Source organism: Lagopus leucura, unplaced genomic scaffold (genome assembly GCF_019238085.1).
Source record: "Lagopus leucura isolate 7727_CA_CO unplaced genomic scaffold, USGS_WTPT01 Super-Scaffold_100019, whole genome shotgun sequence".
NCBI classification, from domain to species: Eukaryota; Metazoa; Chordata; class Aves; order Galliformes; family Phasianidae; genus Lagopus; species Lagopus leucura.
In genome coordinates, this window is record NW_024962273.1 from 13,459,827 (window position 1) to 13,485,470 (window position 25,644).

General features: G+C 41.6%; 2 protein-coding genes across 4 annotated transcripts in view; both read left to right on the plus strand.

The window, feature by feature from the left end:
• Positions 1 to 18,652, plus strand: part of SMARCAL1 (SWI/SNF related, matrix associated, actin dependent regulator of chromatin, subfamily a like 1) — a 37,321-nt gene extending 18,669 nt beyond the window's left edge. The window contains exons 10-18 of one of the 3 annotated variants that reach the window (XM_042877784.1): positions 2,764 to 2,904; positions 8,390 to 8,608; positions 9,408 to 9,478; positions 11,167 to 11,269; positions 12,323 to 12,565; positions 13,327 to 13,427; positions 14,850 to 14,946; positions 15,397 to 15,643; positions 18,632 to 18,652. In XM_042877784.1, the coding sequence (XP_042733718.1) occupies positions 2,764 to 2,904; positions 8,390 to 8,608; positions 9,408 to 9,478; positions 11,167 to 11,269; positions 12,323 to 12,565; positions 13,327 to 13,427; positions 14,850 to 14,946; positions 15,397 to 15,597 (1,176 nt within the window). In that variant the 3' untranslated portion in view covers positions 15,598 to 15,643; positions 18,632 to 18,652. Of the gene's footprint in view, positions 1 to 2,763; positions 2,905 to 8,389; positions 8,609 to 9,407; positions 9,479 to 11,166; positions 11,270 to 12,322; positions 12,566 to 13,326; positions 13,428 to 14,849; positions 14,947 to 15,396; positions 16,475 to 18,631 lie in introns of those variants that run through there. The other 2 variants (XM_042877786.1, XM_042877785.1) reach the window with 2 other exon arrangements.
• Positions 18,653 to 19,971: 1,319 nt separating this feature from the next.
• On the plus strand, positions 19,972 to 22,931 carry RPL37A (ribosomal protein L37a). The gene is made up of 4 exons (XM_042877787.1): positions 19,972 to 20,076; positions 20,525 to 20,653; positions 21,602 to 21,684; positions 22,772 to 22,931. Exons 1-4 carry the CDS (start codon positions 20,074 to 20,076, stop codon positions 22,833 to 22,835), a joined length of 279 nt encoding a protein of 92 aa, XP_042733721.1. The 5' UTR covers positions 19,972 to 20,073; the 3' UTR covers positions 22,836 to 22,931.
• Positions 22,932 to 25,644: the final 2,713 nt, after the last annotated feature.

Consider the following 25,644-nt stretch of genomic DNA (forward strand, 5'->3'; position numbering starts at 1 on the left):
TAACACTCCACACCACCCCCTAACGACTCCCCCATCCAGTCAGTTGGGTGCTGAGTTTGAAACTCTGAAGTGCCATCAGGCTTAATAAATTATTCAACTTTCAAAAGTAATTTTTGTAAGTGTTATCGCAGCTGCGGAAATTATTCTTGCTGGTGTCTTGCGTGTGCCGCAGTGCCACAATTGTTTTATGTTACTCAGGTCTACAGACTGGTCAAGCCATCATCAGATTTGCTTGAAGCAATTTCATAGGAAAGTAGCTGTAAGAATTGTCTCAAGGACAGATGAGAGAGAGAGGGAGGGAGGAGGAAGTACTTCTGGTCAAGATTATTCTTCATGCCTGCATGATAACTAGTGGCTGAAGTTATTTGTTCTATGAGGAGATGCATAGAAATTGATGAACGGTTCTGTTTTGTTTTTTTTTGCTGAAGAGTCTATGTTCGTCACTGTGATCGTATTTTCTGTGTTGTTATTCCATATTGTTCTTATATATCTTGGACAAAAAAGGATAAACTCTCACTTTTTGGCATTAGAGAAGGTTTCTTGAGAAATGAGAGTAAGCAGTGATCAGCAGAGACTTCTCTGCAGGATTTGCAGGAGCAAATCCTTATTGGCATGTATTCAAAATGAGTTGCCACTAGTAAAAGATCTGTGAATCAAAGACATTTCTGTCACCCAGAATTTAAGTCTTCAACACTTGAAACCTTGTCTGCCTAGGATTTTTTTTCCCCTTTCCCTTGGGCTCCTTCTATTACGGTTCTTAATACTGAAAGGGATTCTTGGATAATGAGTCAGACCACCTGTGTTCTACACCATTTTCTGAAATTAACTTCTTCAAGTTCTTCACAGCTGTTGCTTAAGTAATATGGGTTGTTTGTTTTCTTTAAGTTGTTTTTTTAGTTCTCCTGATTTTTAAAATGGTTAATTGTAGATGTATCACAACCCTTGGTAAGTGCTTGCAGTGATTAGATTTCTGTTCAAAAATGAGATGCAAACAAAGAAGCAACAGCTGGGGCATGGTTAGAATTCACGTGACCTGTAGCTACTGAATACTACCTTACTACCCCTTTTTGATACTAATTCTGAGATTAGAGAAGGAGCAAGGAGACCAACCAAGTGTTGTAACTACCAGGGAATTAGCATAGCCTTGTCTTGTGCAGCTCCTGAGGAGCACCGTCCATGGAGGAAAAGCCTGGAGAGTGATATAACTTTCAACACAGATGGTTTTATGTTGCATTGAGTATGTTCCTGGTCTGTATACGCATTGCTTGGAAATGTCCCAGCTGTGCTGTTCCCTCCCATTCATCTTGACCTTGATATGCTCTCTGTGCAAGCATGTAGTCGTGCGACCTCCATGTTGTCTTTTTTCCCAGCCCTGGCTGTCACCCTTCCCTCTTGTGAGTAGTGTAGGGATCTCTGTCTTGTGAGAACTTACACCTTTCTGATATGTCAAAAGGTTAGATACCTCTTCTTACTCAGTGTGATAAATGTCCTGCTTTTTTTTTTTTTTTTAAGATATGTGATAATTGTGCGATCCTATTGGTCGTCACATTTCCTTCTGATCTGTTCAACAGAGGGGGAAGGCAAGTTCCACCTTGGTTACAACCTGTATATAAATATCTGATAAAGTCCTGAAATTAATTTCCGTTAGCTGATCTGTGAACTTTTTTTTTCCCCATCATATTTGGTTGGTGAGTTGATGAATCATCTTGAATAGATTTGGATGACTGGTAGATCTCAGTGAAATGATAAAAGAATTTCATTTTCTTTTTCATTTAAATATGAATGAGCTGCTGGTACAGATGTCACTCAAGAATCTTTTTGTTATTTTAATGAACCTGCTTTAAACTATGCAGGAAATTAGAAGGCATTTGTAATTTAACTACTATACGTGAATTTACAGCAGTAGAAATTCATTGCTCTTATCTAATAATAGAATTGGATAACGCTGAATATAAGAGGGTAGAAATGCATTTTGGAGGCTTTTATGTCTACAGTATAATTATTTTTTTCCTCACTTTTTGTGAGCACCTACTTCAGATTACTGTGTGGGTTCTTTTTGTTTGTCTACCCCTCACTCCTGTATCCAATAATAAGCAGGTTTTTTTTTGTTTTGTTTGTTTCTTTTTTTTAAGTGATTTCTTATTGATTACTTCATGCATCCAGCAAGCTGTGCTTAAACACAGAATGACTGCTAGGTGGGCAGCCTTTTTCAGGCAGCATCATCTTTCTCTCCTTCCTAGTTGAGTTAAAAAGAAAATGGCCTAAAAACATGGAAAAAGTCTACTTCTCTAGATCTCTTCTGCTTTTGTGAGCAAGACAGTTTGTTTGTGGCTTGTTGTGGCAGATTTATTACAAGAGAATTTATTTTGGAGGTGAGGTGTACCTGAGAGGAGTGTGTGTCATGCTCCTGTGACATCCTAATGCCAGATGAAATGTTGAGCCAGACATAAGGTATTAACGCGTCTTGCGCGTAAATGCCAATTCAGAAAGAACTGTCATAGAAATTGATGTCCTCTTCCAGCATGCGCATGATGAATAAGAAATTATACAGTTTGTCCTGCCTCCTAGAAGTTTTAAGCACTGTCCTTGGGAGCCTTCTGAAAGTAAGGGCCAAAAGCATCTTTGGAAAGTGAGACATTTCTCTATGTATGATGATAGGACAGCGGCCCTGAGGCTTAATACTGGGGCCAGGGATGACCTCAGTGCACGTGTCATCTGTGTTGTCAGCTGTATGATAAGGGATGTCCCATTTCGCTTTTCTAGGCTGCGAGGAGAGTGATCTTACTTTCAGGAACCCCTGCCATGTCGCGGCCTGCAGAGCTCTACACACAGATTGCAGCTGTCCAGCCGGGTTTCTTTCCACAGTTCCACACCTTTGGGCTCCGCTACTGTGATGCAAAGAAGGTACTTCATAGGGATGGTGGGGAGATGATGAAGTTGGACTCTCCAAACAGCATTTTATTTTATTTGTTTTTTTTGTTTGTTTTGTTTCAATTGGAGTGTTTCTTTCTTGCTGTTTTTCACTTTCTGATATTACTTTTTGAGAAGGTCTTGCTCTGCAGTGGTATTTTGAAAGCTCTCAACCTTAGAAGCTGTAGGTACTGCAAATTGAAAGTAGCCCTGAGATAAAGGGGCAGTGAGGCAAGAGACAAGAGGCTTCTTGTCAAGTTCTGCCCTGGAAGAGCATGGAAATAAAAAGCTAAAAGCCGAAGTGGCCTTAGCTTGTGGGTTAAGAGATTGTTCTGACAAGAACTTGCTAAGAGTTTTAAGTGGATACAGTGTGGTCATTTTAAGTAGCTGCAGGATTGAGCTAATTGATTAAAAAACAACTTATTGTCTGCTTTAGTGACCATTTCAACAGTGTAAGGCTTCTTTTTAACATCTTACACTTAACATACATTTTAACAATGTAATGCCTCCAAGTAAAATGAAGTTTAAAAAAAAAAAAAAAAAAGAAAAAAAGAAAAAAGAATTGCAGTCCATCTATTTATTCTATTCTCTGCCAACTTATGAAATTGATGTTTTCCCCAACATACCCTGAAGAAAAAGTAACTTATCCCTCACTGCTACTCTCAGTGGTTTTAGCAGAGTTACTGAGTACAACTACTGCAAGAATTTGGCTTTGCAGCAAGTTAGTTCTTGCAGCTATGATGGTGGGACTCTGACTTGATCTTGATGTACAAGAAACTCAGCTGGCTTTGTAATCTCTTAGGCTGTGGTGTGTGTTGGAACACACACTGCTATAAGCTGAGCTCTTGCTTCTGCCTGTTAACAGCAAGGTTCTGGAATCTCTTGTGTTGGTTGCATAGACTGAGTTCTTGTTTGGAACAAGACCCTTCTAATCTGGTTTGCTCTCCAGCTTCTCCAGTACAAGGATGTAGCAGTTATAGTGGCTTGGCAGTGTGAGAAAGGACACATACTGCATAAAATTGCTCTCTCTGCTTTAACTCATGTAAGACATTCTTGTGCCTCATCTTGTCTAAGACTGGGCAATAACAATGTCAGCAGAGTGGTTGGGAATGCCAAATAACCATGTATACACTCAAAAATATTTACAGAAGAATGAAAATCATCAGTGCATGCCATAAAAACAGTTTTATGTATTTGTAGGGCACTGATGCTGTGCTTACTGATTTTCTTTATTTTATTTTTTTCTTTTTGGTGTAGCTAATGTATGCTAAGTTTGCATCAGGAAGATGCAGTCCCATCAGAAGCTGACAAGTCCATTTTCCTTAGATCTGAATGTCCACTTCAGCTTTTGTAGCTAGCTTAGTGCTGTTCTACGTTTGTCCAGATGTACAAGATAGATGTGCAGTTCATTGGCTTTGGTACTGATTATACTGATATCATTGATTAAAGTAAGACCATTTAATGTGCAGAATCACAGACACAGACATGAGTTCTAGAAGATAACAGCATTAATGTTAGCAAAGCACTGCTTTCCTGGCAGATGATGGAAACTTCTTATTTCTTCATCCATTGTAGGAGTTGTATGGATGAAGAGCGCAGAGGGAGGGAGAGGGCAGCTATTCTGCTGAGTTACATTATCTTTGCTGAGAGATTCCTGTCTGAACAATGTCCAGCATGCTTTCTAGAGGGAAATGAAGAGATGCAGTTTAATCTTATTGGCTTTCTGCAGTAAAAAGGAAAGTTGGATTGTGAGTCTAAATAAGTCTGGAGTTTCATAAACCCTTTGAGGGTAAAGTTCTGCATGACTTGCTGTTACTTCAATTACAAGGCATATGGACCTCAGGTAAGATGTGTAATTGGATAAAAGAAATAAAATTGTTCTGCACAGTTCAGGTTGCAGCAATGTATTCTGTATAAATGAGTTTTCAGCCCACAGTGAAACTCGATGTGTGGGTCACAGTCTGTATCAGTTGCTCTTCAAAGCCTCTGTAGGGTTTGTAGTACAATTTCATTTCCGTTTGACCCATCTCTACCAGACAGTTGAACATTACTGGTGCTCTCCTGGGATGTTTTGCTACAGTCAGTGTCAATAAATTATAGAGTGAACCTAGGAAGAATTCGCTTATTTAGAGCACAAGTGGGGCTGCTGAAAATGAAGGGATGTGGATAGTAGCCAAGTTAAAAATAGGACTACTGCATATTGAGTTGCCTTAGATCCTCTCAGCTATGAGTAAACTGAAAGGTGCTTTGGTGATTGTAGTGTGTCCCTCACATTTATTTTTGCAGCTCTAACATAAGATTGTGTTGAGTTGCAACCTCTCCAAACAACTGTTGTGGTACTTTTGCAGTCATTATTCAAATAGGTGCTGCTTTTTTGTCCTGAAAGTGGCTGCACTATAAGGGGGGATGGAATGGAATCGCACAGAACCAGAGAGGTTTTGCAAAGCTGTTGGAGATCTGTCAGAATGAAAGGTGCTGTGTAAAAATGTTTTGGTGTTAGTAATAAATCTGATTAAGGAAAAACTGACAAACCTGTGTACCGTTCAATTTTAAACTAAAACCTGACAACTTTCCATTTGAAGAGAATAGATTACTTAACAGAAAATTGCAGGTACCTGGCAGATGTGATTAGAAGAGATATGAAAGTTTGTCATCTTGTAATTCAGCCTCCCAGCATCAATACTCTCAGAAATGTAGCAAGTGAAATGTCACCTGTATATTTACAAAACAGCACAGGTCTGTTTCCCGTAATACGTGCTGCAAATTCATTTTTCCAACTCGGTGATGTTGGCAAATATTAAATAATTTCTATCTGAGCACATGCTCTGAATTTGTGAGAGTTTGGCAGCTTCTGCTAACAGTGTATTAAGTTTACTGACTCATGTAAAATGCTGTAACACTTTAAGAAAATCACAGATGCATTTGTTCTGGAACGCTATGGATCAAAGCCAGATGTGTATCTTGGCAAAATAAATATCCCTCTTTTTTTCCCCTCTCTTTTTCATAGTAATATACAATAAAACTTATTTTAATAATTCCAAGAATAATTATCTATCATGAACTAGGTACAACACAAAACTAGTATGCTTTTTTGTTTGCAGGTTGTTCCAGCAACACAATTGCCATAAATGAAAGACAGTTATCTGAAAATTCCATTCTGCCAGTATATACTTCTTAACATGACAGTAGATATTGTACTGGCTCTGTTTCTACCTTGTTCTTCCAGTCATGATGATGTTAGTCTTCTGAAATGAATTGTACTATGTGAATTTAAAACATATATATCACTTGTCCATGATTCCAAAAGTGAAAGGTGTGCTGTGTAAATAGAATGTGGCAGCCTGTGTAGAGCGTCCAGGCTGTGTAGAAGGTCTTGTTCAGCTGCTCACTCAGTATTGATCCCTGTTCATTCCCTGTCAGAGCACTGAGCAGTGTGACCAAGCTGGATGCAGCACGAGGTCCTTCTTGGCTCTGCACATCTATTCCGCTGAGTCAGAATCCTTAAGCAGTGCAGAAGGAGGGCACAGAGACTTGGGGCTGAGCGTTGTTAGCTGTATTGCAGCATGTCTAAAGCTAATGAACCTAGCTGGACTTGAGCCAGCTTTCCAGGGTCCCAAGGGACTTGCATTGCATCCCTGGTTTCAGGGAAGCAGAGCAGTAATACCCATGGTGGCATTTGGAGGCTTGGCTTAGATCCAAGTGGGTTTATTACCTCTGGCTATATACCACTGGGCTGTTTTAAGAGCCAAAAATCTTTACAGGACTTAGTCTGGTTCTGTATGTATGGTTTGAATTATTTCCAGCTTTAATGAACCTACTACAGATAATCAGAAAGTACCATAATTACATAGGAATACATTAAGTCAAATGAGTTTCAATGGTGGCTACAGGTGCCAGAATCTGTAGTTAGTTAATGGTTCTCATCACTGCAGTATGGCAATAGAATTACAGATTGTCCTGTGATGTCCCAACCTCAAATAAGAATACTTGCTTTAATATGTGAAAGAGGTCTTAATTGCCTGTGACCTGTTTGATTCCTCCCCTTTCTGTCTCATAACCTGTTCTTGTCCCTCTTCCATCAAAGCACCATTTGTTAATACAGTAAGTGATGTGGTTAACCTCATGTCTAATTCTGTTACTTTTGTCTCCTCCGTTCTACAAGAAGATAGAGGGTGCAGTGAGTGCTGCAGAGCTTTTTCCTATTTTATTTCAAATACCGCTTTGCAGCAGATTTCTCTTGGGGAAGGCAAATAAAGGGAATATGGATTTTTTTTCACGTTAAATCTATTTTAGCAGTTAAGGTGATACAATGAGAATAGAGGCAGCAGATTAAAGGGTTGGTGCTGAGGTACCTCACATCTGTTATCTGTTACAGAGAATTCAGGATATATATATATATGCATAAGGGTTGCTTTGAATTGTTGGAGGATCAGAGTTTATATTTGGGGTGGAATTTGGTGACACTGTCAGCGAGACTTGAAATTGGAGCTGAGGAAGGTCCTCTTTGCCAGCGTTTGTTTTCCAGATTACTGTAGCTTTAATTCATATATATATTTGTGAAACTTCAGCAAAGAAACAAAAAAAAATCTCTTTATCCTTTACGCCATTCTAAGAACGTTATTGGTCTCCTGTCTGAATACAAGTTGTTGAAAGATGCTTCATTTGGAAAGTGTAATGGTTGGCATCTTGGCATCCCCAGAGAAAAATGAGTGATTGTGAGGTTACTGGTAGGAGAAATTATGAGCTGAGATGAATTGAACAGATAGATGATGTCTGTGTGTAGGGTTCTGGAGGATAGGGCAGGTTCAGAGGCTAGTGCTTAAAAGTGGATTAAATGAAGGATTTCTTTAGAAGAGCTTTGAAGTGATAATGCTTTGAAAAGACAATACTTTGAGTGATGTATTTTGGGCCAAAATTTATTTATGATTTGCTCAAGTCTGAGCCAGAAGCTATAATGGCAGAGCCAAGAGACAGGTCATGGTGGAAAGCAGGCAGTTTTTACTTACCATTTACTAGGTATGTCACACAAGTTTAATGTGTCTGTGAAGGCATTTGGTTAAGGATGCTTGTGATCATGCTGCTGGAGATGTTTGTCTTTCTCTCTGCTAAGAGCTGAGGTAAATTCATAAATACAGAACTGCACTGAGTTTTGTAGGCCTGCCCCAAGCAACAAGAGTAGAAACACCCAGTAGTGTGAGGGTAAATACCAAGGCACGTGAGAGGGATCCCTATCTTTTTCCATAATCCTATTTCCCTGTACCTTCCTGAATACTCGTAGATAGGAGAAAGGGAAGTTGATGAGTAACCTTCTCTTGGATTAGTTTACCACCATATTTCCCACATCTCTTTTCCTAGTAATCATTAAATTCTTAGCTCCAGGGAAACTGGATAAAGCTTATTCCACTGCTGGATCACCTGTAGAACAGAAGCATCAGTCTTTTGTAAGTGTGACCCTGATAACTGCTTTGATCTTTCCCAGACGCCGTGGGGTTGGGACTACTCTGGATCATCCAACTTAGCTGAACTGAAAATTTTGCTGGAAGAGTCCATCATGATCCGACGTCTTAAATCAGATGTGCTATCCCAGCTTCCAGCAAAGCAACGCAAAATGGTTGTGGTAGCTCCTGAAGGCATTAATGCAAAGACCAAAGCTATGTTGGCAGCTGAAGCTAAGAAAATGGCCAAAGGATATGAAAGTGTAAGTCAGAACTGATTTTTGTGATGAGCCACTGGTATTTCAGGTGCCTTTATTTTTCAGATTAGAACTCTTCTTTGGTTAAATTGAATTAAAAATCAGTGAAAAATCTGTCCTGTGTTCCAATGAAAGTTAGAGCTGCACCCCGTGTGAAGAGGCACAGTGGAAGGCTGCTGAAGGCACAGTTGGAAAGTAACGTACACCACAAAACAAATTTTTTTTTCCCTTTAAAGTGGTATACTTTATCCTTTCTGTGTCAAATATTATTTCTCTCTTTCTTTTTGTTAGTCCTTTCTAATTATCGTTTGTGCCTCTTTTGCATCTGTCTACTCTTCTGTCTTGCCATGTAATCCCATTCAGACTATAAACACAGCCTTACTGAAGATGAGTTGTAGAACACAGAAGTAGCCAAAAAAGTGAAGACTGTTTTTGGAGGTTTTTTTTTCTACTTTGGCTAGCAAATAAGTTTCTAACACAGTTCTGTAATAACCTGGGAGTTGTTCTTTGTCATTTTAGTTGGGAAGTGCTTTATCAGCTAAAACTGCATTTGTGATACGCTTGTCATGCAACTTGTAGGAATTGAGTAGGAGGTAGGTAGGGAGGTGTCAGAGGAATAAGTTTGGCTATGTGCTGTGCCCAGTGGTGAGTAGACTTCCCCATCAAATCTCCTTTTGTTTTATATTATTAGGTTCACTTTTTTTAGTGAAGTGTATACAAACTACAGCAGCCAACCTAGATCTGTAAGCAAGAAGGGAGAGAAGGCATTACTGGGACTCACATTTGTTTTTCTTTCTCTCTGCAGAAACAACAGGAGAAGGAAGCTCTTCTCCTTTTCTACAACAGAACAGCAGAAGCTAAAATCCACTCAGTCATGTAAGCTGCATGTCACTGCTTCGTTCTTGCCTAGTAAAATGTGTCTTTCTGCTGAGAACAGGAAAATGGTGCCTTAGAGATAACAATGTAGGGACATGAAGAATAGCCTCAAGCTAGCTTAAAAAAATTGATTTTAATGACAATGCACTAAAGGTTTCCTTCTCTTGGCGTTCCTAGGATTAACAAGTTTTCTGATTTCATTCCAGATATGGATCTAAACAGTGTCATTTGAACCACTGAAAATTATTTGATGTTTGGGACTTGGATTAGATTCTCTGCTCCAGACCCTGTTTCAGTTTATGGGGAGGTGGAGCAATGAAACTAAAAGTATCCACAGAATTTGAGAAGTCAAATACTGCAGTAGTACTGCAGCAGGAGCCCTGAGTCAGAAAGCTTATGAGATGGACAGAGCTTTAGTTGTACCATTCTCCAAGGGTGTCGCAGCCCCTACTGAAGTTCTTTGCTCTTCCACAGAGCTCATGTTGGACCTCAGTAGCAAGTGTTTTCTCTCACAGATGACCTTCTAGATGTCCTTCAGTGCCTTGTAAAGCCTTTTCATCCTTATTCTTTCTTCTGGGACTGTGCAGAACTTGCTGTAGTTCATTTAGACTTTTTAATTAGTGTGCTGGTAACATGAAAACTTTTTCCTCAACCCTTTGAATGTAATGACCAGCTGAAGTGCACTGTGTGATTCCACAGTCTCAGACCTTGCTGCCTGTTTGGCACAGAATTGCACTTCAGAATCCCAACTCTTGTAGAGTGGTTTTCTTCTTTTGTGTTACTGAACAGTTTCTTCCTTTTATATTCAGTTGCAAATTTGAACTGAATAAACCATGTTGTGCTGTTTACCTGACTGCAAATACTAAGAGGTATAGCAGCTTGTCCACTTCCTTTTCTGATATTTAGTAGCATTTAAAGTATTACTTCATGTAAGATGCTAATGTACAGTTCCATCTATCTAATGATCACTAGCACCTTCTGTGTCTTACCCCTGATGACAGTGTTGTCCATGGCTGCTCTGCAGTCATTGAAAAAACAGCCATTATGTAACTGGATAAATGGGGATTCACTTTGATATAATTAAGCAAGTCCAGATTTCTTTCTTTAATGATATTATCATGTAATTGGGATCTGAACATCATGGAATTCAGTGAGCTGTCTGAAAAATGTTGATCCATCTTAATACATTGATGGAAATCTTGTTTGGTGTTTTCTGCCAGTTGCTGCTGATCTAAGCTGTGTTGTGTTCAGCAAAGAACTTGACATTCTTTGTCTAGAACAACGGTTTATTCTGTAGAAGATAGGGAATTTTGATCATCTGTGATTGAGCACAAGTCAGAAATACAGAAAGACAAATTGTCAAAAAGCATACGTACTTTCCACTTGATTGGTCTGGGATGCCATAAGTCAAGTAGGATATGTTAAATTGATTCTCAATGATAAACAAGCATAGATGTGGGCAGCTGTCCAGCTGATGTGAAGAAAATGAATGGATTTTTTTCTTCAATCTGTAGGAGACTTGTCTTATTTGCATTTTGCAGCAACAATTTATGCTAACTTAGTTTCTAGTTTCTGTTGGGTAAAAAGTTGATTTGAAATTTGTTTTGAGCAGTGCCTGTATTCTGTCAGCAGATAATTCAGAACATGTGTTTTTTTGTTTTGCTTTTTTTTCCTCCTCTTTAATATAGAGAATACATCTTGGAGTTACTAGAAAGTGGGAAAGATAAATTCCTGGTGTTTGCTCATCATAAAGTAATGCTGGATGCAATAGTTGAAGAGCTGGAGAATAAAGTAAGTAATGCCTGAATTTTCCCAACTTTATCACTGTTGCAGCTTCAAAGCCATTTAAGAGCTCCCCAGAGTTAAGGCTAGTCATCTATTTTATGAAAGATATGGACAGAGATCATTTGTACTTGCTGTGTGTCTGAGCATGCCCTTTTCCAAGGGAGCTGAGCAGAACATCATGAGATGCACTCTGAATTAGCTGAGTGGCTTTTGTTGTTTTTTGCTGACCTTCATCGTCTGCCCTGGACCTAGGAAATTTCTGGAGTAGAATTAACCTGTGTGGCCATTTCTGCTTTTTCCTCCAAGCTTTCCTCGTAGAGGGAAAAGGTAACAATCCAAGCCCAACCATGGCTGCCTTCCTTTGTACTATAGTACTCTTATGGTACAGAATCCTTGTACCTGGGCAATAATTTCTCTTACTTCAAAAATGCTGGCACTAATTATTCATAGAGATTTCTATGGGCATTCCTACAGAGTTCTTGGTCACGCTGGGGCAGTGTGAATGATAACTTAAGTTAATATTCTTAGCTTTAAAATACAATGGCAGCGGTGACTTTGCCTTTGTGGCAGCATTCTCCAGCAGAGCAAGGAGGCTGAACCCTTAAGTTATAGCCCTGTATCATCCAAGTAAAAACTTGGATGTCTCTCCTGATGCTACCAGGATCTCATCTCATCTCCTTTTGTAAGCAGAGGAAGACTTAAGGAGGTTGGCAAGGTTGTAGCTGTTGTAGCACATGCATACATACAGCATTCATCTTTTTGTTAAGCCATTTCCCTTTCTGCTGTACTTGAATTCCCAGTTGGGTTGATGTTCTTCCTGTTGCTCAGGGCTGATAGGGGAGCAATAGACACAGAAGCAAGCCAAGCATTGTTAGCAGAGGAGAAATATGTTATGTGTTGAGCTATAGTGCCTTAAAATTTGACAGACCTTTGAAAAAGACAATAGTTGCAATTTTTACTTTCCTGGTTCTGGTACGGAAGGGAAATAGAATCCACTAAAATGTGGAAGATGAATGCAGAAAAGACTGCTAAGTAGGATCTTTCTCTGCTTTTTCTCAGCATTTCGACTACATCCGCATTGATGGCTCTACACCGTCAGCTGAACGGCAGTCTTTGTGCCAGAAGTTCCAGTTCTCAGAGAAACAAGCTGTGGCCATTCTGTCCCTCACTGCTGCAAACATGGGCCTGACACTGTCTGCTGCAGACCTGGTGGTGTTTGCAGAGCTCTTCTGGAATCCAGGGGTACAAATCCTGGAGGGGATGGGTGCTGGATGCTGCCTGGAGAGCTCTTGGGGAGGAGATGTGAGGACAGGAAACTTTCTTTAGGGTTTTTCTGTTATCTCTCAGGTGGCTATTTGTTCAAACACCTTGGGCTTGAACCATTGTGGCTGGTTACACTGTTTGCTGGCTGGAGAACATAGCATGAAAGGGAAACATGCTGCTGTTTCTTGACAACTCTCAACAGCTCCCTCAGCTCAGCCAAGATCTGAATGAGTCCATCATCAATGCTGACTCCACACTTTGCTTTGAAAGTGGAGGGAAGTGGAGGGAATGTAGGTTTTCCTGGTTTGTTTATCCAGTTCCCTTAATCTCAGCCACATTTGTACAGCTTTTCATCTGACAACAAACACCTAGAAACAAGGGCTCTGTATTTCAAGTATCATCTCAGTTTATTACCAGTATAATTGACAGAGAGTGAATGCAGGCTGTGGACAACACAAGTTGCACCCCATACTGTATGCAGTTCAAGCATCTTTCTCCATTACTGTATGCTCAGTCTTATGGGAGTGAGTCCTACATCCCTCAGCCCCAGATAACTGAAATTCAGTAGGAGGAGAGGATTTAGGGCATCTTTTGAAAAATGCTTGGTGTCTTTTAGTCAACCTGATGCAGTAGGTGACTTTTTGTCTTTAGTCTGTGGTGAAGGATGCAGAAGTTAATGGGATCCGGATAACAAGTAGTCACAGTGCAGAAGGAAGGAGGTCTCCCTGTTCACTGTTGTTTGTTATTCCTTAGATGTTGAAGCTTTCAATTGATTTTCTTTGTAATGTTTTTGATGCAAGGTTTTGATCCAAGCAGAAGACCGGGCGCATCGAATTGGACAGACCAGCTCTGTTAATGTCCACTACTTGGTGGCTAGAGGCACAGCAGATGACTTCTTATGGTAGGAAGTGGGGAGTGTCTCCTTGGTTGTCCTGCTGCCTAATTTCAGTACGTCACATGTGACACAGAAGTTGCTTAATATTAGTGTTGGTCTCCACAGTCTGCCAGGGGAGAAGCACCAATTGCTAGCCAGGGCTGCAGTGAAATTGTGAGTCAGCACAGTGTCACAGTGGCTACAACTAAGTGGGTGATACAAAGGAGGAATACAAGTAGTTGTCTGGCAAAGAAGGGGCTGCTGAGGAAAAAATCTGGGAAGGGTGATGCATCCTAAAACCTTCACAGCTTCCAAGACAAAGTTTCTCACATACAGTGCAGAGGGTTCTGATGCAGGGGTACTGTAACGTGTTGAGTATGTTCCAGTGAACCCACCAGGTACTGGAGATGGGATGTGAGTCAGTTGTGAGTATTGTGGATCAAGTCTGAGGAGCAGTCTGGCTGGTTGGGGAGCACTTGGACAGGGGGTGTAGAGGATGACTGCGCTGTTGCTTTTGTCTTGCTCTTCAGTAAGCCCTTTGATAAAGAAATGCTGCTGATCCATCTCTGAGTAAATAGGGTCTGAGTTGTCACTGCAGCCCTTAAGGCTAGGGAATCTGACATCATGGAGTAGTGGAGAATCTGAGGAATCCTTTCTGCTGCAAAGGAATTGACCTGCAAATGACCAAAATAAATTATCCACCAGCTGGTTCATTTTAAGTCCACAATTACTTCTTTATTACCTCATTTAAAGGAACAAGTGGGGTAAATGAACTTGTCCAGTTTCTAGAATATCATGATGGCAAATAATTATAACCCTACAATGCAGGGATCTGGAAACTGATGCATTGCCCACGTTTCACAGAAATATAATGACAGTAATTCTGCCTGTATTGTGAAATGCTGTCTATGTAGTCATTAATGCTTAGCTGGAAGGAAATGTGGCTCTTCAAAGACGGATACTGTCATCATTTTTAAAGGCAAGAAAAAGAACAAAAAGACAAGGATATTTGCTGTTCATTGTGGAGATGCTGCTGGAACTTCACTAGACATTTTGACCCAGCAGTGGATTCTTACTTCTGGAGTGCAATGGGAGATACCCCAGAAATGTTTATCTGGCTGTTGACAGGCATTATACTGCTGCTTGCCTTGGAGACTCAACACGTAGGCTATTCAGGTTCCCTTTAACTGCATCTTCTTATTCTGACTTCATACCATCAGTGTCACCACAGCCAACTACTTTTCCTCCTGAATATGCAACTCCTCCAAGTATTAATGACCTGAAATCACATCCTCTTATTTGTCACTTATTTAATATATATATATATATATATATATATATTTTTTTTTTAATCTACACATACTAAATGACTAAGCATCCTTCTCATTGGGCCACAGAATCTTGCATGTTATTTTCTTCCTTCCAGTAATAACTGTTTATCTCTTCTAGGCCAATGATTCAAGAGAAAATAAAAGTGCTGGGAGAAGCAGGGCTTTCAGAAACCAATTTCTCCAATACAGCTGAATCTACTAATTACTATCCTAAGGTAACTGACCTGAAAAAATGTTGGTGGTCCCCAGGAGAGGCTGAATGGGTTTTGGCTTGTGTACATCTAGATTGGTATGTAATTGGTAGGCTGACCTTACACCTGTTCTGCCTTCAATATCACGGAACAGGATGTCCAACTCCTATTGAATCATTGTCTTTATTTACTTTCCAGAGTTTGCATCCTTTCTTTTCTTCTCATTAAAGACGTAGCAGTATTTTGAATATTTACCTTTTATTGACAGAAAGTAATGACATACGACCTTGTGTAGAATTCAGATTCAGATAGATCTTGAATCACCCAAGTAAAGCCAATCCCTTCTGGGCTTGAATTCTGTATTGGGTAGTAAAGCTGGGAAGGAACTAGAAATGTGAGATTACACTTTGGTTGTTTCTCACTATGATTTTTATATGACAATGCATATACATCTTCTGTGTTCTAATTTCTCAGCCGGATCCAAAGCAGAAGACCATTTACGAACTTTTCCAGAGGACCTTCTCTGACAGCAAAGATGATACTGATGTTGCACTTTTGGAAGCAGCTGATGCTTGTTGTGAGTTTGACTCTGACAGTGCTTTTCAAGATGCAGAAGAGAGGTGTTCAGTGAGTTCCCTCAAAAAGCGGCGTACTGAGGAGTTTATTAAAGAGTAACACAGCAGAAGTGGCTGACGTATATTTTTAATTAAAAAAAAATCAGGTATTGTTTTTGAGTTTTCAGAAATAAAATACTTCAAATTTTCTGTATCTGTAGTGCATTTCATCTCGAAGGATGACAGCATGACAGATGAGCACTGCACACTTGGCAGCCTGCTGGTCTTGCAGTCTTGCCTTTGCTGATGACTGAGTGGACATGGGAAGGTAGCATGCTGCTTTGTTTTGGCAACTCAGCTTCCACAGTTGTTTTATTTATAAAACAGATAACTCCTGTCTGTCCACATAGAAGAGCTCTTCTGAGAATTAGTGTATCAGCAACTGCAGAGTGCTTTCAACAGTCATCTCCAAAAAGCTTAGCGTGTATTATGAGGAGTTGGTTCACAGGCAGAATTTTGTTCTTATGTGAGTCGTGCACAAACTAGCTCTCATATTCAGTTTGGCAGAGAGTAGAAAAGAAATAGGGATACACACAGCAGTTCTTGATATTTTCTGCAGGTGAGCAAGAGGAAGGAGAGCCCCAGAAATTTTGGCAATACCTTGAAACCAGGCACTGTTAACGGCCTACTAGCAAGCGTGTTGCCTGTTAGGCACATATTTGCCTGAGCATGTTTGTCTCTGGCCTCATCCTCCAAATCTTAGGACCCGCTCCACAGCACTTGCTTGTCTCAGTGAAGGGTGAAGCCTGTGCTTACTGACAGAGATTAAGCTTGGCTACTTGGGAAGGAGTGTGTGTGCATGTGTGTTTTCTTTTAGGCTCAAGACTTAATTCCACAGATGAGAGTGAGGAGAGGGGATCATGATGGAACTGTTCAATTTTTTGTAGGAAGTTGATTCTGGATTGAGTAACTTAAATAAAAAGTTGTTTTAACTCACAGTTCCCAAGCTTTAAGTATTTTTTCTGTATTAGAATTTCATCTTGCATTTCACAGAATCACAGAATCGTAGGGGTTGGAAGGGACCTCCAGAGATCGAGTCCAACCCCCCTGCCAAAGCAGGTTCCCTACGCCAGGTTGCACAAGTAGGTGTCCAGGCGGGTCCTAAAGCTTAGAAGACATGATGCAGTGAGAATATTAGTGGGGTTGTTTTGTTGATTTGTGTGTGTGTGTATTTACAGTGGATAGAAGCGATGCTTCTTCTTGTGCTTTCTAAAACACATGAGCTTTCAGAAGAGAATCACCCATGATATTTTGTCTAGAGGTGCATCAGCAGCTACTTCCACAAGGCATTCAGGCTGATTAAGACTTGTTATTCAATCCCTTACACCTCTGTACAGTTTACAGTGAGAATGTATAAGCAGGACTGTTGTTTGACGTATTGAATAAACTGTGTGTTTTCAATTTGTAATAGTCTCCATCCTGCTGCTAGTGCTCTGAGCTGCTGAGACCTGGAATCTTAGCATCAGTGCTATCTAAGCAAACCTACTCTTTTGTTCCTTTCAGGGATTTGTGACACAATCGTTATTCCTTGTGAATGATCTGAGTCTACTACACTGCACTGCTGGCTCAGCAATAATTCTAGAGGCCATTTTTGCTGTGAGCTTGATGTAAAGGCAAATGACTCTATTGATTGTAACTGGTCTTTTCAGGCATCTCTGCATAGTTGTCTTTTCATGGTGTATGTTATTTCCAGTGCAGTGCAGTGTAATATAATTCCAAATTCATGTTTTTCCCACTTTTGGTCTTTAGTACTGGAAGACGCTTGGAAGTGGACTGGTGTTATGCAAATGTTCACCAGGGTGTACATGAGAAGATAAAATTCCAGAGGTGCCAGCTAACAACAGTTTATAGCCATTATCTGTGGTGCAGGGTAGGGAAATAGCAAACTGAAGACTTACATTTAGCTCCTGGAGGGCAGGAGCTAATGTGCTGTGCAGGGAACACACTTAGCTCTGTGCAGATACCAGACAGTGGCAAAAAACCCCTCTCTTCCGTGGTAGGCCTAAAGGAGGAAAAGGTTTGTGCTACAGGATCAGACTGATAATAACTAGGATATTTTTTTTCCTGTTTCAAAGGGTTTGATTATTCCATTTTCAGCAAGTGTCGTCATGGAAATGCCCTGCAGGCTGTTTGCAGTTGTGCTGGGTAGAGATTTGCTTTTCATTCATGACTAGAAACGGTGCTTTGATGTGTGTGTGCGAGTGAAGAAGTGTAGGACTGAAGATGGAGTGACTGCCCAACTGTGGGAAATGTTTTGTCTCTGGATTTGAGAGTAAAAGTTAAACGTTATTTCTCTTACCCTGACAACTGGCCAGGAGACAAATACACACTTTAAAATGCTTTTAAATGGCTTCCTTCTTGAACATGGGAGTATTTAATCTGTTTCTAGAACACAATCTTTCCACTTGAAGAGAAGTGTTCTGTACTTGTTCTGAGTAAGGGGTGAGAAATGTTGCCATCTACCTACTGAAAAACAGATGGGAGGCATTATTTGTTTAACCATATTGTCATTTCCTATAGAAGTAATTCTCTTCTTTGTAAAGGTACAGCTACTTCAAAACAGTATTTTTTCTGAAATCTGATGAAAATGCCCTTGGAGAATTCTGCTTCTCATAAACTCAATTTATCTAATTCATATACTGAACAGTCCCAGTTCTGTTAGAGGAATGCCAGGTGTACTCTTTCTTTGTTAGGACCCATAAAATCTCAGCTGGATTGCTGCAGGATTAACTGAGGCTCTTCAAGTACACTTGAGATTTGGTTTATCCATGCTAGATGAAAAAGGGAAGAAGAATCTTGAAGGAGAGTGCTTTTAGTCATTACATCAAGGGGTTAGAAAGACTGTGCATGCCTTAGCCCAGCTATACCATTAGTCTGTCATTAATAGGATGAGTGGTTGGGATGCTGCCAGCAGCCTTAGATGGGCTCTCCAAGGCTTGCTGCTGAGAAGTTGTACAAGATAGTGTGCAAGTTGCCAGTGAGATCTACCGGCAGGCTCAGGAACATGCAGTGCTTTGGGGACTCTTATATCTGCCCATCAAAGACACAACACACTGTAGCTTTTTTTTGTTTGTTTGTTTTTCTCTATTATCTAGATCTCAGTAAAGTGAATGGAACTTCCATTACAGAAAATGGAATGTGGCAAGTTCTGATACTTGTGATTTACTTGGGGCCTTCACCTTTGCCGTAGGATGTCTGTTAAGGTACTTTCCTCTTGTTTACTGTATGTTCTGGGAGCTTTTTAAGGTCAGACTGTTTCCTACGTGATCCAGCGCAGTAGGGCATCTTGATGCTGCCACAGTTCAAACAAGAAGTATGCTGATCAGCCTACTAGACAAGCAAGGGACACTTCTAGAACAACCATAATTATCATTGTGTGTGTCTGGATATGCTCAGACCTTTCAGACTCAAAATTGCAGATTATTTCTTCTGTACTGGAACTGAACTTGGAGCATTCTATTGAGGTGAGTGGTCTACCTTTCTGTACACCTCTGTTTGTCCTTTCACCTGTATTACAAATAGACTTTTCAAGGAAGGATGCCCAACCTGAAACAATGGGTACTTGAGCAATAAAAAGTAGTAATTCAATTGCTGTATTTTGAAGCTTGACAACCAGGGTTGTGCAGAATAGGCTGAGATGATAGCCAAGACAAGGCTCTGGGAGCTGTGCAAGCTTCTCTGCACCCATCCGTCTTCTCAGACACCTGGAATCACGTTTATTTTGGCAGTGCTGGGACTGGCTGCAGTCTGAGGGAGCTGGGATTTGGCTGTTGACAGAACTGCCTGCAGTAATGGTAGGTGAAGGATCTGACTGTATACTGCATTAAAGCAAATCTTAACTGTAGGCACAGACTGGAGAACAGTGATAGATCCTCTGTCCTGGATGCGTTGGCTGACAATTCACTCTTAACCAAAATAACCACAAAGCAGCAAGAGGAACTTTTTATTATTGTTTTTTAATAGGCTAGTATTGAAGATGTGTCCTGTGAGTCATCGTTATGATGAAGATCCGAAAAGGGCAAATGTATTCCTAGGATGTGTGGAATGAGTTTGACTCAGCAGAGAGAGAGAGAGGTACAAATACTGTTGCCTGGAGCCCCGCTGAGCCCTCGACTGTCCCACCATCAGCCCGAACCACACGCAGAATGGAGGAGTGCACGCAGGGAGCCCCGCGGATCGCTCCTCCTGGTTTCTTTTGTGCTGTCCTTGCATGGAAGACCATCATCTGCACTCCCAGTAACGCCTGGTGCTGCTGCACATCGATTTTATCTGAATCGTGGTTGTAAAAAAATTTCCACTGACTGTGCTGTGGATAATCCCGTTATCACGGGACGGTTTAACAACGGTTCCAGCTTTGGGGCACTTTTCCCGCAGAGGTGGGGGAGAGCGCCGCCGATCATAGAGTTCAGCGCCTCCACGGGCAGACAAGCCCGCGGTGCGCCACATCCGGTCCCCGCTCACCAGCTTCCGGCGCGACAGCTCATACTGCGCCTGCGCACGGCAACTTCCTCTCTCTGTAGCGGCGCCGGGAAGTAAGATGGTGAGCAGTGCCGCAGCGCCGCGGCCTATCCGCCTCCATCCGCCCCAGAGGCACTAAGCAGAGGCTGCTGGGCATGGCGAGGGGGCGGCGGAGAGGGGAGGGAACGGGAGAGCTTACGTGCTCGACGGGAGGCCTGGGTGGAGGCTTTGTGTGGGATTCTCCTGGTAGGCCTCGTTCCTGTGCCGTCCTCGGAGGCTTGTGGGGGGAGTAGGAGGCCGGGCCCGGTTCGGAGTGGGGCGGCCCTGGAGGGAAGGAGACACCTGTGCTCGGGTTTGGCTGTGTCAGAACGTGCTCCTCCTAGTTGAGCGAAGAACACCGTGTATAAAGGCTGCGAGAAGCTTTGGTTGTCTGCAGCACCACTTCTGACTGCTGAGGCCCGTGTCAGGAGCTGCTGAGGAGGGTGTGATGGCGGTGAAGTTGCAGCCGGCTGTGTTTTGCTTCCTGACAGGCCAAGCGCACCAAGAAGGTGGGGATTGTGGGTAAATATGGAACCCGTTATGGTGCATCCCTAAGGAAAATGGTGAAGAAGATTGAAATCAGCCAACACGCCAAGTATACCTGCTCCTTCTGTGGCAAGGTGAGGCCTCTTGTTCCCTACGACAGTTCTTAAAAATCGCTTTGTCAGTAGTGTTAGAAGTGCAATCTGTTACTTCAGGAGTTTTTCTACTGAGGAGACAATTAGTTTTGAGAAAACAGTTTGTTGTCACTGTCAGGATCCCTTGTAAAATAAGGAGGTTTGTTACACCTTTCAGGTGAACACTTGAGAAATGAAAAATGATATTTTTTTCATTTAACAAATATATAGTGTTGCTGGACTGTACGTTATTGATGTCTGATAAGAAAACCTAACAATTTATACAACGTGTGTGTTATCCTGGTAATTAAGACATGACTGGAGCTTTGCTTTTCTCCCATATGGCATACCCAGGAGAGGGAGGGTCTTTGTTTTTCCCCTAGAGAACTTTTGATTGGTTGCTTATTTCTATCTGTGTATGACATTACTCTGGATGGGATAGAATTACTAATAAGTGATGGTTTTATCTGATCATATATGTGATCGCAGTTCACTTGAATCTGTTTTTTGACAATCTTAAGAGGCCCAGCAGCTTGGTTTTTGTCCAGACTATTGATATCTGCAAAGTGGGATCTTTAATTGACTGGAAGCATAAATAGATATTTCTTTAATCTAACATCCTTTACAGGTGAAATGAGAATGACAGCAACTCTATTTAAGCAGTTGTCTAAGTCCAACGTAAGTATAGGCAAACCTGTTGTCATCTTTGTGAGATGATGAAGACTTCCTCAGGTGAAGGGATTTGAGCACCCTGCAGTTATTCTTTAGATGCTGTCCAAGGCTCCCTGTTTGCAGTAATCTTAGAATGTTCAGAGCCAACATATCGTAGCAGTGTTGTGTCATTCATCACACTGAGTGAGAGCATCAGTTGTTACTACCAGTGTAACTCATTATTAGTTTTGTTTTGTTTTCCAAATGATTTTCTTTTTTTCTTTTCTACTTTTATTACAGACCAAAATGAAGAGGAAGGCTGTTGGTATCTGGCACTGTGGGTCCTGCATGAAGACAGTTGCTGGTGGTGCCTGGACTTACAAGTAAGGCCATGAAGTTCCTATCAGTGTTAATTTTCATACAGTTGAAACATAATAAAACTACTTAAATGTTACTTAATTATAATCTGTTAACCATTAAGTAGGCTGGTCTCAAAATAAATGGTATAATTTTTGGTTCTTCTTTCAGTTTCATTATTAACATTCGATTTTGGTGTAAAGTGTTTGTTACTGCATTTCATCCATTACATTCCTCCTCCTGTTTTTGGTGGGTCTCTAAAATTTTCTTATCTCCTCCTTTTATTATGTAAGATTTATTCAAGTGATTACTTTACTGTTACAGAAATACAATCTCTGCGTCTTTTCCCAAACTTGGAATAAATTAAACAGCTGCAAATGCAGAAACAAATATTTATTTCTAAGTTGTCTTTCTTGTGCCTCTGTTCTAGTAGCATTTCTTACTGGAGATGCAACCTATAGCTCTCCTGCACAAGTGTTAGAAGGAAAGGAGAAGAGATGATGGCTGGTCCGTCCAACCATTGTCAGAGTGGAATCAGCTCCATGGCTGACATAGCTTGTAACAAATGATGCCTCTGACCTGGGGAGTATTTATTCTTCCCTGATTCTGTTGACTGTAGAAAAAATCTTAGTTCTGGAAAGGTGCTCTGACGTCTTTCTTTGAAGTGTAAGCAGCACCTTACTACAGGGGCCTTTTCCCTTGGGAGAAACAGATGTAATAGTTAAAAACAGGTTTGCTTAGAGCAATTTGTATGTTCTGTTTTTCTTTTAAAACCTCTGAGAGATTATAATCCTTATTGTGATGGTGCTCTTTTATGTACCTACCCCCCTTTTTCTTTTAGTTCCCCTTCATCCCTCCCATTATGTTAAAGCCACCATTACCCACACAGCTATTGCTAGGCAATGGCCCGTGCACTTACATGACTGGCTAATTTGGGTGAGATGTTGATGTGGAGTTCTGTGCTTCTGTAGACAAAGGCATTGTTACAATGAAAATCAGAGGTTTAGCCTCCTGTTGACAATGCAATCAAGTGGTAGCTACTGAAAATTATTAGTGCTTGGTGTGAGCTGTTCTGCTGCTGCAGTGTGCAAATGACTCTGCTTCTTCTTTCAGTACCACCTCTGCAGTGACGGTCAAATCTGCAATCAGAAGACTGAAAGAGTTGAAAGATCAGTAGATCTACATCCTGCTCTCCCTGTGAAACGTGTTTTTTTTTCTTTTCATCCACTGTTAAGATCTGTACCTTTAACAATAAAAGGTGATATGGAGTGGAGTCAGGTTAAACTTGTCTTTCTTGTACTGTATTTATGATATAACCATGGAGACATTAGCATTTCTATCCAGTAGTTGAAAAGCTTTTATTTCTAAGTTAAGCCATTAGAAAGCATTTTTTCTATTCCACTTGATTACGTACTCTGTTTCTGTTGCTTGAATGCACGGAGGTAAATGTGATGAAAACCTAAGTAGCTTAAGAAGCCCAGCACAACTTGATGTGTCCTTTATTCCTGTGCCTTGAAGAATATCACAGAGCAAGTATACTAGTGGAGAAATGGGCAAATGTGAGGGGAGAGGAGACAGTATGTGAGACATTGCTCTGCTTGTTGATGTGCTGCAAGATTGAGAGACTGGCTCGGAGACACTGATTGAAATGGTAAAAGAGCAGCCATCATCCTCTGCTGTCTGGTGCTGTTGATTTTCCAGAGCCAACTACACTGTTTTTTGTTGTGAGCAGGTCTCAAGATTAGCCCATGCAAATGCTGTCATTGGCGTGCTCTTTCTGGTTCTGAGATCTGGCTCTCATGTGTGGGCTGGGGAACTTGAACATACATCCTAAATTGCAACAACATCTTCAGTTTGAGCCGATTCCAAGGACTGCCAATCTCAGAGTAAAAGCTGCTGTTTGAGTTAAAGATTGTTTGGAGGCAGTTATTACACTATCAGGTTGAAGAGAGTGGAACGTTTTTTACAGTCAATTTGTCAGGTAAGATTTGATGTGGATTGGGATCACAGGTTTGTTTTTGGTCACTGCAACACTTTGCAGTTAGGTCAGAAAACACAGGTTGTGGGAAGAACCCTGATAATTGCTGGAAGAATGATAGTAAATAGATAACAGTGGTTACTTGCTCCAGCTTAAACTTGAAATTATTTGGGGCAGTGACAAACTATGACAATGTCATTAATGAACCTGATGTTTTTATTAAAAAGTTATGTTCAGAGCTGGACCTAAGCAGTAGCCTGTTCTCAAGCTGTAGTTTGCAGCTTCATGGGAAGGACTTCGTTGGTAAAACACTTGTGTGCTTGGGGGAGGTTGTTGCCACCGCAGAGGCACCCTGGGGCCAGATGGAGCAGGCAGAGGGCTGGGAGCTTGGGAGCAGCTCCAGAGTTTCCTAGCAATGGGAAAAATGCCCTCCGTGGTTTTTCAGCAAGGCTACAGAAGAGGTCTGAAACTCCGGCACTGCCAGCACGAGGTATTTCTACTGGAGCAAAACTTCGTGGAGATAGCAGTGATGTGGAAGGAAGGTGGAAGGGGTTCAGCTGTCAGAAGAAAGTCACTAGCGTGAGGAGTGCTGCTCGGTCCACAGAATAGCTGCTGCTCTCCTCAGTTCTGTGCTGAGGTAGGAAGCACCGAGGGACGTAGTTAGTTTTTGTGCGGAGGCTGTAATTAAAGCCCAGGCTTCTGATTAAAGTCTGTCCAACCGACACGAAGCAGTAGTCCATTAACAAGCACGGAGGATACGTCTACGCTACCTCCATCCCCAGGGCGATTACACTGACATCCTATCCAGGGTGTTTCCACCTGCCGCGGGGCGGAGATAAAAGTAGGGGGAACCTCGCGGCGGTGCTGCGGCCGGCCGGCGGGGGGCGCTGTCGCGCTGCTGCTGGGGGCGCCCGCGTTCCTTCAGGAGGCAAGGACCGGGGTGAAGGGCTGTGGGCGGTTGTCGCAAGTTTCTCTAACAGCTCCGTCAAAACGCTCCGTACATCCGAGGAGATCTTCTTGTATCCCTCGTGACTTAAATGCGGTGTGAATTCAGCTCGTGCGCTTTCGTGCGTGTGTAAGACCGAGGCTGCCTGTTACTCCTGGGCTCTTTAGGTCTCTTTCCCCGTGCTGTTCCCAGGTGATTCAGGAACAAGAGGGACCGATGCATTGAGTGATGCTCCTGGGGCAGATGCACCCTCTCTAACCGTCTGAATTCACGTACTGTTCCAGCTTACAGCTGCTGCTCATATCACCTGGATGGTCCCAGCTCCCTTTGGGGACACAAAGCATCACTGAGAGCTCATGGCACAAATGGACACCAAGTAGACAGGCAGAGACTCTCGACAGGATAAGAGGTAATGGCCTTAAGTTGTACCAGGGATGGTTCAGGTTAAATATTAGGAATAACTTCTCAGAAGGAGTGGTGAAGCATTGGCATAGGCTGCCCAGGGAATGCTGGAGTCACCATACCTGAAAGTGTTCAAGAACTGTGCAGATGTGGCACTGAAGACATAGTTGGTGGGGATGGATTGAGGTTGGACTAGATGATCTTGGTGAATCTTAATGATTCCACAATTCCCAGCTATACAGCATGTCTCATAACTTTTGGAAAAATGATTCCTCAAAGGATGCTACAAAGTGAAACAGCAAGAAACTGTGTGCTTCCAGTTTCTTAGGGTAGTAGGGAACCACAGGCTTGAAACCAGCCCTAGTGCTTTGCAAGTAGGCAGCTGCCATCAGTAACATATTCTTGTTCTGCTTATTTGATCCTTAGTGGATGTCTTCTGAGGCATGAAGTGTGGCGGAGTTGTGGATATGCCTCAGGTGCCCTTATTAGATGCCTGGATGCATTTTGAAAATGGCTGCTTAGAAAATGTCTAATTGCTATTCCACATATTCAAAGTGTTGTTGTTGGTTGTTTTTTTTTGTTTTTTTTTTTTTTTTTTTTTTTTTTTAATTTCCCCCCCCCCCCCCAGAGAAAAACACAACACAACCCTTATCCTTTCTG